The 19961-nt window shown below is 48.9% G+C and overlaps 1 protein-coding gene across 1 annotated transcript; it reads left to right on the forward strand.

Moving 5' to 3' along the window:
• The first annotated feature begins 686 nt into the window (after nucleotides 1–686).
• On the forward strand, nucleotides 687–5251 carry LOC120674061 (protein terminal ear1-like). The gene is made up of 6 exons (XM_039955147.1): nucleotides 687–1674; nucleotides 1780–1948; nucleotides 2027–2497; nucleotides 2606–2737; nucleotides 3994–4135; nucleotides 4247–5251. Exons 1-6 carry the CDS (start codon nucleotides 939–941, stop codon nucleotides 4607–4609), a joined length of 2013 nt encoding a protein of 670 aa, XP_039811081.1. The 5' UTR covers nucleotides 687–938; the 3' UTR covers nucleotides 4610–5251.
• Nucleotides 5252–19961: the final 14710 nt, after the last annotated feature.

Below are 19961 nucleotides of genomic sequence, written 5' to 3' on the forward strand. Positions count from 1 at the left end.
ACAGTAGGTTTTCCCTCTTCCGATGGATATTTAGTGATGGGACTGATCCCCTTTTTTCCCCAACAGACTCTTTTTTAGAACTTTAGGGAATTGTTCAAAAGAGAGTCCATTTTCATAAGAAACTGTACTTAGTTCGAGCACTCATATGGACACAAATAATTGCAAAAATGTTAGGACTTTTTTCAACTTCAAAATGTTAATACATTTAGTATGACACTACAATTTTAGATATATAGGTAAATTGTGAGGAATGAATGAGCCGGAACGTGTTTGTGGCACATTTTGGGATCCTGCTCGTATCAAAAGGCTAGATATTTGCATGCCTGCTGCTTGCAAAATCTAAAGCTAAACTCAGAAATTAAAGTAAAAAAACAAATCTCTCGAAATATCTCTCCAGCAAAAGAAGCAGACGTGGGGCCTGTCATGTACGCACGGGGCATGACTCGTGCAAGAGCAACAAGTGCTGTCGTTGCAGAGGATCCGAGCAAAACAATCCAGCACAACGCCACTCACCATCGTCTTCCCTCCGTACCGCGCCCTTCACCTCCCTCCTCGACTCCCCTCCTCCCTCTCCAATTCTCATCTCTCCTGACGCCCCCCTCGTTCCTGTAGAGCTCCGAATAAAACCCCACCGGTTTTCTTTTCCCGCGACAATTACCATAAAAAGAGCTCACAATCTCTCTCTCTCTCTCTCTCTCTCTCCTCTCTCCGGCCCCCTCTCTCTCCCCCTCGTTTCTGTCAGTCGTACCTCCCCACTCACTCCACAGACACCGAGCATTCAGCTAAGCAGGAGAGAGAAAGGGAGAGTCGGGGTCCCCAAGTACAATTCTCGCCTGGTTCTTGATCGAAGGCATGATCAAGAATCGCTAGGAAGTCCTAGATCTTTGGACGGGCGTCTTCCCTGGACGTCTCGGCTTCTTTTGTTCCGAGCTCTAGCCATGGAGGGTGGGGGAGGGAGCGGAATCGGTGGGTTCCCTGGAGCCTCGGGCAACCTTCTCGATGCAGCAGCTCAGGCGTTCTACCCTGCTGTCGGTGCCCCCTACCCTTTACAGCCGCTCCCGCACCAGATATACTACCCCCACCCGTATCCAGCCATGCCGGCGCCGGCGCCGGCGGCGATGGCCGTGCCTGTGCCGGTGCCTCAGATGGCGATGGCCCTGGCGCCGCCGCAGCCGGGGTACACCTTGCCGACGTCGACGCCGGTGGTCGACGGCCCATCAAGCCGCGTCGTGCTGCTGGGCCTGGTGCCGCCGCACGCGCAGGAGGCCGATGTGGCGCAGGCGATGGCGCCGTTCGGCGCGATCCGCTCCGTTGACGCGTCGGCGGTGGCGTCCGAGGGCGTGGCCACCGTCCATTTCTACGACATCCGCGCCGCGGAGCTCGCCGTCGCCTGCGTCCGCGAGCAGCACATGCGGCAGCAGAGCCGCCTGGGCCAGCTCTACGCGGCGGCGGCCACCGTGTCCCCGGCCTGGCCTCCGCCGCCGCCGCCGACGCCGACGCCCCAGGCCTGGGACTGGCCCCACGAAGACTGCCGCGGCCTCGTCCTCGGGCACGCCGTGTGGGCCCACTTCGCCACCGCCGCCAACGACGGCGACAACCGCGGCTCCCTGGTCGTGCTCAGCCCCCTGCCGGGCGTCTCGGTGGCGGACCTCCGCCAGGTCTTCCAGGCCTTCGGTACGCCCTCCGCCGACCGAGCCGACCAACCAGCCATTTCGTTTTCCCACGCTCGTTTCTTGTGTTTCCCGCAGCAATTGTATTGGCCCGTCCTCGTGTTCGCAGGGGACTTGAAGGATGTGAGGGAGTCGGCGCATCGGCCGAGCCACAAGTTCGTGGACTTCTTCGACACGCGCGACGCCGCGCGCGCGCTCGCCGAGCTCAACGGCCAGGAGCTCTTCGGCCGCCGCCTCGCCATCGAGTTCACGCGCCCTTCCGGCCCCGGGCCCCGCAGGTAATTTCAGTCAGCCAGGCTTGCCTTCTCGTCATCCAGTGGGCGGCTGAAATTCTGCCGTGTGCCTGTCGGTCGTAGGCGCGGGTACGTGCCCCACCACCGGCCCAGCGCGCCGACTCCGCCGAGGCATCAATCGGCGTGGCGAACGTCCCAGCCGTCGGCCACGTCGCCGTCGTCGGGCTCCGTGAGGGCGAGGGAAGGAGTGGTGCTTCTGAGGAGGAGCTCCTCTAAGGCCAGCGCAGGTGATCAGTCCAAGGGCGGCACGAGCCATGAGCGCAAGAGCAAGGGTGGCAACAAGCTCGTGCCATCGGCGCCCTCCTCGTCGACCGCGACGGCGACGGCGACTGGGAAGCAAACCCAGAAAGGTTCCGGGAGCGGCGGCGGCGGCGGTGGCGGGAATTGGAAAGGACGGAAGAGCGGGTGGGAGGCGCGCTTCTTGTTCAAGGAGCCCGAGCCCGCCGGCGGCGACGCCGACACGCCGCCGGCGCCGGCTCAGGAGATGGACACGAGGACCACCGTCATGATCAGGAACATACCGAACAAGTACAGGTATCCTCGCCAATGCACTCTCCCCATCGCCGCGACAATGCTATATTTCATGGGCATCGCACGCTTAGAATTGCAATTGTGCTGATGCTCGAGGCCTCTGGGTCGCAGCCAGAAGCTGCTCCTCAACATGCTGGACAACCACTGCATCCACTCCAACGAGCGGATCGCGGCGAGCGGCGAGGAAGGCGAGGGCCAGCCCTTCTCCTCCTACGATTTCGTCTACCTCCCCATCGATTTCAAGTGAGTACTTTTGGCCGATTTTATTTATATTTTATGGTGCCCGATGCAAGAACAGACGCTTGGCAGCTTGAAAATTCGGTTGTTTTTTGTGGGAATTTGGTGCCCTGAAAATTGTCGATATGGTGGAGTACCTGGAATGGGAATGTGCTTGAAGGCGAGGGGTTCGGCTGCTGACAGCGTGCGTGAGAGCTTGTGGATCTTTGGCCTTTGGGTGGGTAGCGTGAGAGTACACAGTGCAGTGGAGCAGCAGGCATAGATGGCTATGGCGTTACTAGCCCAAATGGAAATAAATTTGGCAGCGGCCCGAGGGGGATCACGCCAGGTCCATCTCGTTTTGATGCCATGGATTCTTTGGTTGCATGCGGATTCAGCATATATATCTGCTGCCTGTTCAACCTGCCTGCCTTTCTAGCCAGCAGCTGCTTCTGCCCTCTGGGATCGCTTCCCTGCCTGCCTTTCTTGCTTTGCACTTCCATAACAAGGCCAACACAAAGGGGAGACGCAGTGTTGGAGATGTAGAGAGAGTAGAGACTAGAGAGGCGTCAGTTGCGTCATGGCAATGTGAAAAAAATCGAACCGTTTGGGAAAAAAACGAACCTTTTTGAAGATGTAAAAAGATGAACTTTCGATCGAATATGCTTTCTCCCTATTAAAATGTACTCTGGAGTTTTTAGAATAGAATAGATTATGACTGGGTAGAGAAGACTCTTCTACCCCTAATTATTAAATATTAGGATTCTATTTGGGTCACTAAATATATGCTAATTAAAGCAGTATGCCTTTTTCCATGCATCTTCCTCACATGCACTTCTATATGGTTGAATGCATGTCTTTCTGTTGGAAAAGATTCGAAAACGATGCACAATTAAGATAGTTGGATCCACTCTCAATCCAGAATGTCTTATATTTGTGGACAAATTTTGAATTCTAAAATGCTCTATATTTCAGGACGGAGCGAGTAAAGTTTATGCAAACAAATGCTCTTTCTTTACACCAGCAGCTTTCCTCTTGCACCTATCAATGCCCAATGACGAGAGGACATTAGTGGCCTGCCAAAAGGCATGCAGCAGCTTCACAGTTCACATACACATCATGCCACAAGCTTTTTTACTCTGTTCTGTCTCAATTCTAAGGCTTTAGTAGTTTACTCGTTGCCATGCCATTCTGAATTTCCATTTCTACTAGCACGTAATGAGGATCTTTTTTTTACGTGTTTGACCCAAGCAAATTTCTTTTTGCAATAATAAAAAATTCAGCAACAAGTGCAACGTGGGCTACGGCTTCGTCAACATGACCTCGCCGGAGGCCGCCGTGCGGCTGTACAAGGCGTTCCACAAGCAGCCGTGGGAGGTGTACAACTCACGCAAGATTTGCCAAGTCACATACGCGCGCGTACAAGTACGGCAGCTGCCTTTCTCCTAGGCAAAAAATATTTTTGTACCGTATCTGCGTGCTCACATTTTTCAATCGTGTGGCTTGACACGCTCACATTGTGGTGGCGCTGCGCAGGGCCTGGAGGCGCTCAAGGAGCACTTCAAGAACTCCAAGTTCCCGTGCGACAGCGACGAGTACCTGCCCGTGGCGTTCTCGCCGCCGCGCGACGGCAAGCTGCTGACGGAGCCGGTGCCCATCGTGGGCCGCTCGCCTAGCGCGTCCGGCGCGTCGTCGTCGCCTCCCAAGAGCCGGGCGGCCAGCGTGGACCCGCTGGCGCAGGAGCTGATGCCGGCACCCTCGTCGTCCGGCGACGGCGACGGCGACGGCGCGTCGTCCACCACGACGTCCACCCACGCGCCGTCGGACGACGACCACGCCGATGACAGCGAGGCAGACAGGCTCGCCGGTGAGCTGCTGCGCCTGGGCTACACCGACTAGCTCGCCGCAGCTCTAGTCGCTCAGCTAGCTAGCCGGCCTAGCTTAGCGGCGATCGGCAGGCGCGCGTGCGCTGCGTTGCTTCGAGAAGCGGAGGCAATGATGGCGGCCAAGGCCTCCGCTGATCCGTAGCTCCTGCACGCGCAGCGAGTGAAGTGGAGTGGAGTGGCGATTCATTTATGGCACATGAAGAACACATAGAGGAGGGGAGGGGTTGGAAAGAGAAGGGAGTGGGTTCGTTGGCTCGTAGAAGTAGAAGCGGCAGCAGGTGGGTGGAGAAGTGGAGTCGTGTTCTTTTGGGTTTTGGTTTGAAGTTTCTGTCGTCGTTGAAACTTGGAGCTAGCTAGCGTCGCCATGCGTTTTGGTTTGAAGTTTCTGTCATCAATTCTTTGTTCGCCATGCGTTTGTTCATTACATTAATTACTACAGTTTACCATACTCGATATATATTCCGAGACAGCCTTTCTGATCTGATATCTCATGAGCTGCTATAGATTCCATCGGATCTCTTCGATTTGATGATTCGCACCAGCCTCCAGGAGGAGATGAGATCTTCGCCCTCCCCTATACTCCTATGATATCTTTGGCTCTTGGGCTCTTGGCGGCTTCTTGTCCTCTTCCGTGCCTCCCAGTATGCTAGTAGTTTGGTTGATCTTTTATGGTGCTTGTATTTTGATGAAATGTACAACTACTCCGTTATGAAACATTTTATATGGAATTCTGTAATGTTGGAAAAAAATTTCTGCCGAATTAAGGCCGGGCACTCATCATGGTTTGTCTTTTGTTCTTTTATTAATCTGATGAGAGTTTATCCTTACCGTCTAGTTACACATTGACCACAGGTCAGAGTACCGGGAGAACTGGTCTTCCATCTCAGTGTGGCAAAAAAGATGTGCACGCTTTTATGTGTTTACCTCCATGCCGCCACCTAATGTAGAGTCGTATCATTTATACATAGCCCTTTCTAGATCTTACACGGAGTTCTGCAATGTGCGTGGAAAAAAAAATCAATCACTCTGCGCGGCTTGCTGTGGCTGGTAGCTGGTACTTATTGTTATAAGAGAAAAGTAGGCTATTACTTATTGTTATAAGAGAAAAATCATGTTGGCTAGTTGATGGTTGATGCTGATTTGGTATGAGAGAAAAATATTGTTGGCTGGTTGACAAGCCAGTTGAACAGAGCGAATAAAGTTACAGAAAATTGGCATTCAAGTTTATGTAAGATCCAGTGGCATGGTCGTATGGAGTGAGTTGTTCATTTGATCTCTTGTCTCGCGGTTCTCTAGAAAGACGTCGATAAAAAAAAGTGCATTCTTAAGTTAAGAAAAAAGTGCATTCTAGATAACAAATTAATTATGCGGATATTGTAAAGTGATACTAGTATTTTGAAAATTAAATGGAAATTGCATGTGGTGGGTCTTAAGGCTACGCGGATTAGACATTGATTTATGGTGCATCATGTTGATTTGCCTTGCATTGATGTACCTTGACTTGATTTGACCGATTCCCTCACAAAGGGAGCTTGGCTGTGGGCTGTGGCTACGCGTTCAGCTTGGCCCGGCTTGAAATGTGATTGGTTCATACGATTCCACCTGTAATAAAAAGGGATTCTAAGTTTGTTTTAAATAACTAAACTATTTTATTTATTTGATAATAAAAGATTACATGTTATAGTTCACTAGCAACAGTGCCCCGTGCCTTGGCACGCTTCATATAACTTTTACCCGGACATACATGAGACCACAAATTTTGCCCTCTTTCGCTCTTACAGGCCGTGCCCTCACTGTGGAGGTATTGGTTGTCCGGGTTCTAACTGGAATTTCGATTGATTTGTTCAAGTTCCGATTATGACTATTCGGATAATTTATTTGCCTGGGTTCTGATTAAAATTCCAATTAACCGACAAATTAAAGGAATTAATACTTACTTTAGAAATATAGAGATAGAGATTTAGATTAGTTTGACATAGGATAAATTCAGAATCGCTTATATTTTTTTCCATTTAAGGCAGAGGGAGTATCAAGCCCAGGCGCCTACAAGAGTTCAGGTCAATGAATTTCAAAAGTCGAGTTCTAATAAGTTTTTTCTGTTGACGTTTTTCTTCGTCAAAACAGCTGCATGTTTCACATTTTTCTTATATATAGCCTTGTGGACAACTACAAACATACCGCCAAAAAGTTCCTGCGAGTAGGAAATTCGAAACTAGAAGCATATAGGAAAACACACACATATATATAGACATTAAGATAACGATTTCGAAAACAAATCCGCAATGTGAAAGGCAGGATAAGATCTTTCTTTTTATTGGAACGAGTATGATGACAAGATTTTGCCTAGCTTCTGCTTGTCCTGCATGTGCCCCTATTTATTTGGTGGATGCACGTACCACTAGCAATCTGCCCGGTGGTGTACTTGTCTATATTTCATGTGTTGGACCTCGCCTTCCTGCCACCGGAGACACCGCCTTGTGGGCCATCCCTCTGGTGTGGTCTCGGCCCCACGCCACATTCTGACAGCATTGGCCGCTTTAACGGCCAGGGTGGTGGTACGAGCGCACCGCATTGCACTCGGGTCACAACGATACAACGGATACCGAGCCCGAGCCGTGTGGGTGGGTGTGTCGGTCGTAGCGCTCCATTTGACCGGCCGGCTACCTCAGCTCTCTCGCTCGCTCACTGCATGGTTAAATTACAGCCAAGAGGTTGCTAATGATGATCCTTAAGGTTCTGGTCATGCTGCTGTACAAGTACATACAACAAAGATTAGCATCATGGAATATAATACGGCGTATGTGTCCTGTTTAACTTGTTAATTAATTAGCTCGGTGTGGGCCATGTGGATTTGGTTCCCCAGATCGTATCAGATGCGTGTGTGGCTTCGATGATCCACCACATCAGGGAAGCTGCCACACTGCAAGCTAGCCGCTACACCCGTGCGGGAACGCAGACGAGTTCAACACTCTTGTTGCACGTACGCTGACACTCTCGATCGAGAGGCTAATTAGCTTAGTTTATGGGGTCGAGGTGGAGCGTTTTCAGGTAGGATTTAGCTAGTTTTGTGGTGCGCGCGTGCGGCGTGGCAGGGCCAAAAAGAATTGGTGGCCGGGGGGCGACAGGTTGAGGAAGCTAGGTAGTGGAGCGAGGTGAGCCAAATTAAAACCTGCGAGTTGCGGGCGCTTTGGGGGTCACCGAGGCACGCACGGTGGCGATGGGCCGCGAATTCCGAGGCACCTGTGTTGTGACTCGAAACAGTGGGGGCAGACGGTCGCATGCATGCCACCAAGGAGAGAGAGAGAGAGGCCTCGTCGCAGGAACTAATTTGCCTTGCTCTCCCTTCGTTGGTTGCATACATTGCGTGCGCAATCTATGTGGAGTACTACACTGTTAGGAGGATCGGAGCAGTGCTACAAAAAAGTCGTAGTAGTAGGAGTCACTACGGGAAACGTCGTGGTACCAGCTACCAGCACCGCCGACCAACCGAAGAAGCCTTTCTGGGATTTTCCACCGGTCATGTGATTTTTTTGGTGATGGAGTGGACCTTCTGTCTCCTGAAAAGCGCTACTAGTGCTCGGCCACCCTGCTTGTACGGCAAGTACTAATTGTAACCAGTTTTGCTGCTTGATGCGCATCTAGGAGACTGGGAGTGGGATAGCTTTATTGAAACTTTGTCAACACACAGGGTCATCAGGTGTCATTATTCTCTTCCTACGAGATTAGAAGTACCCCAAGATGTAGATATGCATAGTATATATGCTATGGAAGCAAGTGGTGAATCATATAGATCACAAAACCACGGGAACTAAATTATAAAAAAGCAAGGGAAATAGAAGAAATTTTGAAATTTAAGTACGAATAATAGAGCATCATAAGACATAGGGAAATTGCACGAACTATCATCCTTGTATGGTGAGTAGAAAAAAGAAATACAGACTTAAAATAAAGGATTGCTATAACAGAAATGAAGCAAATTTCTATCTATGAATTAAGTAGGAGTTGTCACAACTTCAAAGGTTTAATAATTAAAAGGTTGCTAGTCAGAAAAGAGATTTCAACTTCCACATATTCCTTGCTGTTTTGATTTTCCTTGTTACTTTTTTTAAAAAAAAACTTGCCTCTCACTAGTCACTACACCACAAGACTAGATTGACTAGATTAACGGCCGGAGTCCGTTGATAAAAATGCAATATTACTGATTGACAGTCCATAGGTAAAGCTTATCAAAACAATTATTCTACATAATAAAATAGAATAGATTCTGCATAATAACATATAAGAGATTAAAATAAATGGATGATTTATAACAGCCAGACAGCTGGTGCTGATTTGGTGTGAAAAAAATACTAGTTGGCTCACAAGGCAGCCGAATTTACATCCCATCACAACTCCAAGTATTTTCACAAGTAGAACTAGCCCTTGTTTAGATGTCTTCAAAACTCCAAAATTTTATAACATTTTCTATCACATCGAATCTTTGAACGCATGCATGAAGTATTAAATGTAGCTAAATAAAATAACTAATTACATAATTTGTCTATAATTTGCGAGATGAATCTTTTGAAATCTAATTAACCTATGGTGAAATAATAATTATTAAATACAAATAAAAGTACTACAATATTTTATATCAAAATTTTATCCATCTAAATAAGAGGCTAGACTACACGTAGCTGTCATGTCAAACCAGGCACTCAGTATCATTCAAAGCGTCGTATCACCACATTTGCCCACAAGCACGACGATTTATGGCTCCCGAGGTCTAGCTGTGCAGCTTGGTGTCGGGCGCCTTTAGTTTCCAAAAATTTTCAGCTTGTGACTATTTTTTTGACTCGTGTATGGAGTACTAAATGTAGTTAAACAATAAAACTAATTGCACAGTTTGGATGTAAACGGCAAAATAAATCTTTTGAGCCTAATTAGTGCATGATTAGTCATAAGTGCTACAGTAATCTACTTGTGCTAATGATGCGATCAAATGCCTCAAAAGATTCGTATCGCGGTTTCCAGGTGAATTCTGAAATTAGTTTTTTAATTAGTGTCCGAAAAGTCTTCCTGACATCTGATCAAATTGTTGATTTGATAAAAAAAAAATTTTGGTTTGGAAACTAAACGCGACCTAAAGCATGCATGGCATGGCGAAGCCTAGCTACCATAGCTATGCAAAGTCCAGTCACTATTCTGCTCCCAAGGGCCACAGAAGGTGAGAGCTGCAAAAAATGGCGACCGATCGTGAGAAAGCGTGAGGTAGCAGGCTATCTAACAGAGAAGCAACGAACCAAAGGCTTGGCCAAAATGGGACAAGGTAAACACGACACACGACAGTCAACGTCATCGTCTACCCCACATGCAGCCACCCGCCGGCGACCCATCATGTTCCTGGTGGCCGCCTTTTCTCCTCTCGAGTCTCGATCGCCCAGCTGATGAGAGAAACAGGCAGGCGCATCCGTGCATGCGATCATGCCCCACGTGGACGCTGACAGGCGGGAGCCACGTGAAGCGGAGCCCACGCAGCAGGAGGGTCGAACGGCACCGTCGTCTACCTCCCGACGACTTGTGTTCCAGTGACGCAAAGGCCGTGCCTGTAGTCTGTAGTGACTAGTGAGAGACGACGACGACAACGCAGGAAGGAGAGGGGGGGTTCAGGCTATTACCCGGTTACAAGGGTGCTCCGTCCATGCAAAAGGGTGATGCGTGTGCGTCTGTGAGCGCGTGCTGGGAACTAATTAAAAAAACTCAAGAGGTCAATAAAAGAGGAGAGAGGGGGGGGGGGAGGAGCGAGAGATGCTTGCGAGCGCGAATTACGGGGCAATGGTGGGAGAGAGAAAGAAGAGGAGAGGGGAGGTGGCAGCGGCGGTACCCGCCACGTAGGACAGCGGCCTCCAATGACATGGCGGTCCGCGCCGTTGACTGGCTCCGTACGTCCACGACCTGCCGGAGGGCCTCTCGGTGGCTAGACGAGGGGTCTTCACTGGGCGCGCACCTGTCAGGGACTGAGCTGTGGCCCCGTGCACCCACTACCTTGGCTCAGGTCACCAGGCTGGTGGGGTCCCGGTTTCATTGACCGTATTAGTGTGCCGGTGCGCCACATTTACTGGCTTCAACTTCAAGTGCAAAGCCGGTTAAGTTTTCACCTGCACTATTACGAGTAAAATATGCTTATATTCCGAGTTCATGCTGATTGCACGCAATTGTAAGCGGGGACAGTCTCTTTTTGACGACTAAAGGCCAGAGAGACCAACTGACCAACTGAGGTAGATAATTCTTTCAAAAAAAAAACTGAGGCAGATAATAAGCAAATGCGGCCAAAAATTAGCTAGGGCTATGGTTCTTGAAACGAAATGGAAAAAGGAAACATAAATCGGGAAGAAAGAAGCAACATAAACTATTTGCTTGCTTCAGTCAACCATCCGACAATATTTTTCTCTGTACCAGTCACTAGTCAATCAACAATTAATAATTTTCTCTCATAACAAATTAGCACTAGCCATTAGCCACAGCTAATAAACAGCTAACTAGCTATATAAAAGTATTCATGTGAGATCTTTTTGTCTGCACTGAGAGAAAGAGAGGGATTTTTACATATATATCATTGGGCTTCTATATCAGCACTATGATATATGCCTATGAGAACTTTTAGCTGCAGTGTTATAGTACTAAATGTGAGAAATGGTTACCCCAATTGAGTAGGTATGTGCACCGCAGTGACGAAACTAAAGCAAATTGATGGTGGAGATGCACTAGCGACTAGCCTTGTGCGTGGATGCATGAAGTTAAGCTTTGTGCACATATGCATATAGTGAAAATTTATATCTAACCACTGTTTCTACAAAATTTCGCGTGGGTGCATGGGCACTCCCTAATTTGTACTTAACTTTCCTCTGGCGCATGCATAAGATGAACAAAGAGGCAGCCAAAATATAATGAAGCAAGGTAGCTGTCCTTGTGTACGTGGCTAGCTACCTTAATTTCGATTTGCATGGTGACCCAAAAATATAAGTACAGCTGTTCATGCTAGATGGTTTGTCGCGCTCGCGGCAGTACCGGGTTCCCAGTCTGCGGTTACCAAATGGTCAGTCAATGCTGGACTTCAGTGAGACAGGTTCATGTACCACCAATCGTCCAATCCACCATATGCATGCCGCTTCATAACACTGGTGATGAGCTGGTACTGATGATGAGAAAACAGTGAGGTTTCAAACATCTTCAACACCACTGAATAATCATATCTATCGTTTCTTTTAAATTGTTTTTTCCTTAATGAGCATATACCAATCATATACTAGCTATGGCAGTATTGAAGTATCTTGCGTTGCAGTGCTATAATACCATCACATAAAATGTCAAGGCCACTATTTTTTCACTAGAAGCATCATCAACGTTCAGTTATCCCATGCGTCTGAACATGTTTTTTTTTTTTTTGCAGGTCGAAAGAACCCTGCTCTCTGAACACCGATTGTCGCTAAATCTCGAACCAAACCCGGCAGCCGAATTATGCGTAATCATTTGCGTCCTTGTGTTTCTAGGGGGCTGAAGCCTGACAGAATTGATTATGATATCTTTTGGCCAGGAGCGGTTGCTTTTCCGCAGACAGGTTGAGAAGACTAGGCGAGGTCGATGACACAACTGAAGTGGGTAGCCATGCATGGGCCCGCCCGCCCCCGAGGCCTGGCGTCGCCTGCCCCGCCCTGGCCTTGGGCCCTCCTCATCAGTCATCACAATTGCGAGCAGCAGCAAGGCCAGGGGAAGCACACGCAGCGGCCTGCGTCGATCTGCCATGCACGTACGTGCGCTGCTGCCCATTGCCCTGGGTGGCACTGCCCAGTGCGTGTGCCGTGTGCGTGCCCAGCCGGGCACACTGGCACAGTAGATTGGCCGAGGCCGGCCGGGGCTGCGTGTGGGCACTGTACCGGCCGGCTGCTCCGAACTGGCCGGCAAACAGTAGCTATATCGGGCAAAAACTTGCCCCGCCATTTCTGGCGGAGCGTAGTCTCGCTTTGGATGGACCCCCGCCGTCCGCCGCCGACAATTGAGCGAGTGATTCGCCAGAGGTTGTGTGACGGAAGCGTCAAATTAAAACTCTAAATGAAATATAATAGCCGTCATTTGAATACATCGGGCGCATTAGTTTAATGGTTTAATTTGACAGTCCTTTTTCAACCCACGTCCCGATTGAAACATCACCGATAGTCTCACGTGAAGGTGAGTGCAGATGGTACAAGCATGACACATATTTGAAAATAACAACAATATACATAAGACTCGACCTTGAGTTTTACAAATGTCCGGGTGTCCTGAAATAATTATGGCAACAAACCCTAAGTATACTAATACTCAGCAAGACTTATCTGACCAGGGGTATACATAGCCCCTATCTAGACATGTACGGCTTTCTGCCCAGCGGGTTGTTTTGCAGAAAAGCCTCTATAGTTGAATTCTTACTTTCAATGTTTTAGCCGCATGTTCTATGTAGAAAGACTCTCATCTAATGTTGGCATATCTAAAACAGTCATGTTGGAGCATTACAATAATGATTCAAAATAGTTCCATAATTTATCACTAATATTTCTAATTCATTTCTACGAGGCGACAAAGAGATCATGCCCTCATATCCGCATGACACGGCGAATCGATTTGATTTAACCTTGCGAGGTGGACCTAACCAACACGGCACGCAAAAGCCCCGTCGGACCTCACACACCAACCTTTCCCCTCCCCGCCTCGAACTACAGGAACCAGTCCAACGACATATGGTCAGCCGAGCTCAACGTGAGACCACCAAAAGTAAACATATGCATCCCAATTCTCCGCGACTACTCGACTCGCCCCAGGAGTTGGGTGCGGGTTCCTGTACTTTCGAAACAAAGCAGTACTCGGCTTACCGGTTTCAACTACTTCCTACTCCCGGTATGCGGTTAGTATAGTTCAATCCCCGATCAGCACTGCCGACAACGGCCGGTCCTTAATTGACACGGACGGAGCTATGACACCCAGGAACCTTGTCCTGCTGCTATACCTATATATCATTACCATTCCCGTCCGGTCTCCAATTTCCATATCAAATTCAATAACTCATGTACTGGAATATAATTATACCCTAAATCTCGCGAGTAACCAGAAATTACTCGACTTCTAAATATCCTATATCTCGCGAGTGACAAGAATCACTCGTCTTCTATCGAGAATTATTAGCATAGCATTTCTATCGTCCTATACATACTAGTATAACTCAAGGAAACCTAGGGATCATGCAACTAGGGTTCCAAACAATTCATAAACCTAGTGCACAAGTAATAGAAACATATATATATGTGTCATAATTTAAAATAGTAGAATGTCAACCGAGGCTTTCCTTCGGGCTGTTGCTCAGAGCTAGGGTCAGACGGGCCTTGGGCCGGGTTCTCACGCCTCTCCTCGTGGGCTTGCTCCGGCTGCTCCTGCGGTGCCGCAATCACCTCATATACGGCGCCCTCAGCTGCGGATGCTACACGAATGCATATGAAATGATTGAGTGCAACTCAAATTATATAATCACTATACCCAAAATGAAATGTCCTGCGGACTGTCCGCAATCAAATGGCGGACCGTCCGCCGTTCAACTTCGCAGACCCACTAGAACCCCCAACGTCTCTGGAGAATTTCTAGACTGACCGGCGGACTGTCCGCACCTCAGTAGCGGACTGTCCGCAACACACTTCTGCAATCCCCCAGAACCAACAAACTCTCTAGACAAATTTCAAATCTATACTGCGGACTGTCCGCTCCCCATTAGCGGACAATCCGCAGTCCAACTCTGCCAATCCAACAGAGACGACAATGTCTCTAGACAAAACTCCAGATTCTACGGCGGACTGTCTGCTCTCCATTAGCGGACCGTCCGCAGTTCAACCCTGCAAAACCCACCAGAGACAACACCATCTCTGGACAAATTTTGACCTTCAACGACGGACCGTCCGCAGTTCAATTCTGCAAAACCACCCGAGACAACATCGTCTCTGGATAAATCCTAACCTGATCGGCGGACTGTCCGGCCCTCCTAGGCGGATCGTCCGCAGTTCATCTACTCAAATTCACCAGAAACAACTACGTTTCTGGGATATCCTTAGAGCGGCTTACGGACTGTCCGACCCCCCTGGGCGGACCGTCCGCAATTCACCCCTTGACTCAGCGCAGGCTGACGGCGTGCAAAAGAGCTAGGCCGACGCCGTGGCACCGCACGCCGTTCTCGCCAATGGGGGCCCGACCGACGGCGAGACTAACACCACACCATCTGCTGGACGAGGCGCACACGGCTATGGGTGACGCACGCGAAGAAATCAAGCTGAGCATAGGCGGCGACATGCGACCCGGGCGCTCAAGACGACATCATCGAGAACGTGCGTGGAAACAACATGAACGTGGAGGAACGAGGGGAGCATGAGCATTAGCGACTCACCTACAATCAATTTGAGCCCTTGGTTGAAGGAAACGGTGCCCGGACGATGAAGTTCCACGGTGAGGTCGAGTTTGGGCGAAACTCGAACTGGCAGCCGGGGAATTCGGGATTCCCGGCAAGGTGGGGGTTGTGGCTATGGTTGGAGGGGTTGAGGAGGGAGCTAGGGAGGTGGTTGAGCTTTGGGTGTAGTGGATTTGAATTCCATGGAGGGGAGCTCGCGAAATCGGCCGGCAAACGGGAGTACTCACGCGCCGTCCATGGCGTCGGGAGAGAGGGAGAGTGAACTGAGGGAGAGAGAATGAGGACATGGGCGCGGGGTGTGTAGAGGGCGGTGCGCGACTTCAATGCGCCGTACGGGGAGGTCCGGGAGAGCTCGACGGTCGGCATGTGGCGGCGACCGATGATCCTCGGTCACGGAGCAGGTGAAACAGAGCCGTCGCAGATCGTCCGCCGCCCCAAGCGGACTGTCCGCGAGGCAGGGTGTTACAATCATTCCCCCTAAAAGAAATCTCGTCCTGAGATTTAGAGTGAAATTGCAAAAATTAAAACGAGAGCGAAAGGTTAGGTACCTCGATAAGTTTGTAGCAACTCAGGACACTTGGATTGAACAAATCCTTCTATCTCCCAAGTGGCTTCTCGCTCGGAGTGATTATTCCATTGCACCTTGTAGAAATTGCTGGTTTGATTCCGAGTGACCCTAGTTTTATGATCCACAATTTTAATGGGATACTCGGGATAGACAAGATCGGGCTCCACTTGTAGTTTTTCAATGTCAACCACCTTTTTTGGAACACGGAGGCATTTCCGGAGCTGAGAGACATGGAAAATATTATGAACCGCGGATAATTGGGTAATAAGCTCTAGGCGGTATGCCACTGGTCCACACTGCTCAATAATAAGGAAAGGCCCAACATAGCGAGGTGCGAGCTTTCCCTTCACACCGAATCGTTGAACCCCTTTCATCGGAGATACCCGCAGATAGACATGATCCCCCACTTGAAATATGATCGATTGACGTTTCCTATCCGCGTAACTCTTTTGTCGAGATTTGGCAATCCTTAAATTTTCCTGAATAACCTGAACCTGCTCTTCTGCTTCATTTACCATATCGGGCCCAAAGAAAGTTCTCTCCCCAGCTTCTGACCAATTCAATGGCGTTCTGCATTTCCGTCCATATAAGGCCTCAAATGGAGCTATCTTGATGCTTTCTTGATAACTATTGTTATAAGCAAACTCGGCCAATGGCAAGTACTCATCCCATTTTTGATTATAGGTGAGCACACATGCTCTAAGCATGTCCTCCAATATTTGATTTATCCTTTCTGTCTGGCCGTCAGTCTGGGGATGATAAGCCGAACTGCGGAGGAGCTGAGTGCCGAGGGCGGCGTGAAAGTACTCCCAGAACCGGGCAATGAACTGAGCACCCCGGTCTGAAATGATTGTCTTTTGAATTCCATGCAGACTCACAATACGATCCAGATATAATTGGGCATATTGCTTCACTGTATGTGTGGTCTTTACTGGTAGAAAATGGGCCGACTTGGTGAGACGATCCCCAATAACCCATATCGAGTCATATCCCTTGGAGGTTTTGGGTAAGCCGGCAATGAAATCCATACTGATGTCCTCCCACTTCCAGGATGGAATACTCAAGGGCTGCAAAAGGCCGGCTGGTCTCAAGTGGCTCTCCTTAACCCTCCGACAGGTGTGACATTCTGACACATACCTAGCAATTTCCCGCTTCATCCTTGTCCACCAAAATCGCTGTTTCAGATCCTGATACATCCTGTTGCTGCCAGGATGGATAGAATACCTAGAGAGATGAGCCTCATCGAGAATTTTCTTTCGAAGCTCCAGATCTTTAGGTACCACTAGTCGGTTCTTAAACCATAAAACACCCTCGTCATCTAGATGGAAACATGCCACTCGAAGGTCATTTTCTCTGAGCCTTTGTCTAATCTTTTCTATGCCAATATTATTCCTCTGAGCAGCAATAATCTGATCTGGAAGCGTAGGGGTGAGGGTAATGTTGGTAAGTGTCCCCTCAGCTACCATAACCATATTCAATTTCTCCATTTCTTGGCATAGAGTTGCATGCACAGGTGTTGCTGAGGTGCAATTGCAATTCACTTTTCTACTTAATGCATCTGCAACAACGTTGGCTTTGCTCGGGTGATAATGAATCTCCAGATCATAATCTTTAATTTGCTCTAACCACCACCTCTGGCGTAAATTTAGCTCACTCTGGATAAAGATGTACTTGAGACTCTTGTGGTCTGAGTATATATGCACCGGATTGCCCAGAAGATAATGGCACCAAATCTTTAAGGCATGCACCACTGCTGCCAGCTCTATGTCATGGGTAGCATAATTCTCCTCATGCCGCCTAGGGCTCTGGAAGCATAAGCAATTACCCTTTGATCTTGCATGAGTACACAGCCGAGACCCGTACCTGATGAAATACAATAAATATAAAAGGGCCCAGGAATAACGTGTTGAGTCAAAACAAAAGTGAGAATGCAGCGAAAACTCGTTCCTGATGCATCACAATACACATCAAAAGGTAGAGTAATATCCGGCTGAGCCAAGACAGGGGCCGACGTTAAGAGCTTTCTCAATGTCTGAAAAGACCTCTCTCATTTGTCGTCCCAATTAAATTTCACCCTTTCTTGAGTAATTCAGTCATGGGCCTAGCAATTTTTGAGAAGTCCAGAACAATCCGCCGGTAATACCCTGCTAGCCCAAGGAAACTCCGGATCTCTAGAACAGAGGTGGGAGCGCTCCAATTCAAGACATCCTGAATCTTGCTAGGATCAACAGAAATCCCCTTTTCTAGATGATGTGGCCCAAGAACTGGACTTCCTTGAGCCAGAAATCACATTTACCGAATTTAGCATATAGTTTGTGCTCCCGCAGGCGTTGAAGCACAATGCGAAGATGCTTTGCATGCTCCTCTTCATTCTTGGAATATATAAGAATGTCATCGATGAAAACCACGACAAACTTATCTAACTCAGGCATGAACACCGAGTTTATGAGATACATGAAATGAGCAGGGGCATTTGTTAGCCCGAAAGACATAACTAGATATTCATAAAGCCCGTATCTGGTAGAAAAGGCCGTCTTAGGAATATCTTCTACTCGGATTTTGATCTGATGGTAACCCGAGTGGAGATTAATTTTTGAAAATATCTTGTCCCCGAATAACTGGTCAAACAGGATGTCAATCCGGGGGAGTGAGTATTTATTTTTGATTGTGACGGCATTCAAAAGTCTATAGTCCACACACAATCTGAGGCTTTGATCCTCCTTTTTTAACAAAGAGCGCTGGACAACCCCAGGGCGAAGTGCTAGGGCGGATATAGCCTTTATCGAGCAGGTCTTGCAATTGCTTGTTTAATTCTGACAACTCATTGGGTGGCATTCGATAAGGTCTTCGGGAAATTGGTGCCGTTCCCGGTTGCAATTCAATGGCAAACTCCACATCACGATCAGGAGGCATTCCAGGCAAATCATCCGGAAAGACATCCGGATACTCACATACCACTGGTATGTCTGCTAGCTTCTTACCCTCAATCTGATTCACCGTAGGTGTCAAAGACATATGATCTCTCAAATGTAAGGTCATACATCCATGAATAGAAGATTTGATGTGCACATATTGTGAGGTCGTGTCCAGACTAACTCCCTGACCCTCCATCCAGTTCATGCCCAATATCATATCTATCCTTTGGGTTGGTAACATTATCAGGACCGTAGGAAAAAATTTTCCTTGCAACTGTAGGGGTACTTGCTTGACAAATTGATTGGTGATTAACTATCCCCCAGGTGAGTGAATATGGTACGGCTGGGGCATACTCTCTATTTTCAGCCCCAGTCTAATAGCACACTCCTTGCTAATAAAAGTATGAGATGCTGCAGAATCAAACAGGACAGTAACATGATATTCATTCACTGAAAACATACCCGATAGTACCGAAGCGCCCTTAGGAATACCCTCGAGGGTGGTGTAGTGCACTTGCCCCGGCTTGAAGTGGACCACACTCTGCTTCTGACTTTGCTGGCTCGATTGCTGGCCTTGCTTGGGTGGCATTGGGCAGTTCCGTGCAAAGTGACCCGGCTGCCCACAGTTGTAACACGAAAACAAATTGGGGCGCACCCCCGGCTGCTGCACCCAGACCTTTTGCTCATTCTGCTGAGGGGCAGGAGGCCTGACTGTCCCCTTGTGGCTGAGTGTACTGAGGGGGCCTGTATCTCCACTGCTGCGGTGGCGGGTGCTGAAAGGGGACATGCTGTGGGCCCGACTGCACCAAGCGAAACCTCTGGGGAGTGCTGCTCGAAGATCCCGCCGCCGGCGCCTTTCTCTTCTTTTCTGCCTTGTGAGCCAAATGTGCATCCATCTGAATGATAGCACCGTTGACCAGCTCACTGAAGGTGTCAAACTTGACCATAGCCAGGCAATCTTGGAGCTTACTGCTGAGCCCATGCCTGAAGCGAGCCTGCTTCTTCTCATCTGTGTCCACGTGGTAGTCTGTATACTGCGATAAATTGTTGAAGGCCGGGGCATACTGTAGGACACTGTTGTTACCCTATTCCAGGGACAAAAATCTGTGAGCTTCCTGCGAATGACCCCTGCAGGGATATGATGTGCCCTAAAAGCTTCCTTGAACTGTGCCCAGGTGAACCGAGTGCCCTCGGGAAACATGGCAACGTGATTGTCCCACCAAGTGCGTGCGGGACCCCTGAGCTGCTGGGCTGCAAATCCTGCCTTGTCCCCATCATTGTACGGGTGCAGGGTGAACTTGGACTCGATGGTCCGGAGCCAGCTATCTGCTTCCAGTGGCTCATCGGCTTTGTGAAATAGCGGCGGTTGGGTGCTTAGGTACTACTCATAGCCAGGGACAGCTGGCTGGTGGTGATGCTCGTG

Source organism: Panicum virgatum, chromosome 5N (genome assembly GCF_016808335.1).
Source record: "Panicum virgatum strain AP13 chromosome 5N, P.virgatum_v5, whole genome shotgun sequence".
In the NCBI taxonomy this organism is placed as follows: Eukaryota; Viridiplantae; Streptophyta; class Magnoliopsida; order Poales; family Poaceae; genus Panicum; species Panicum virgatum.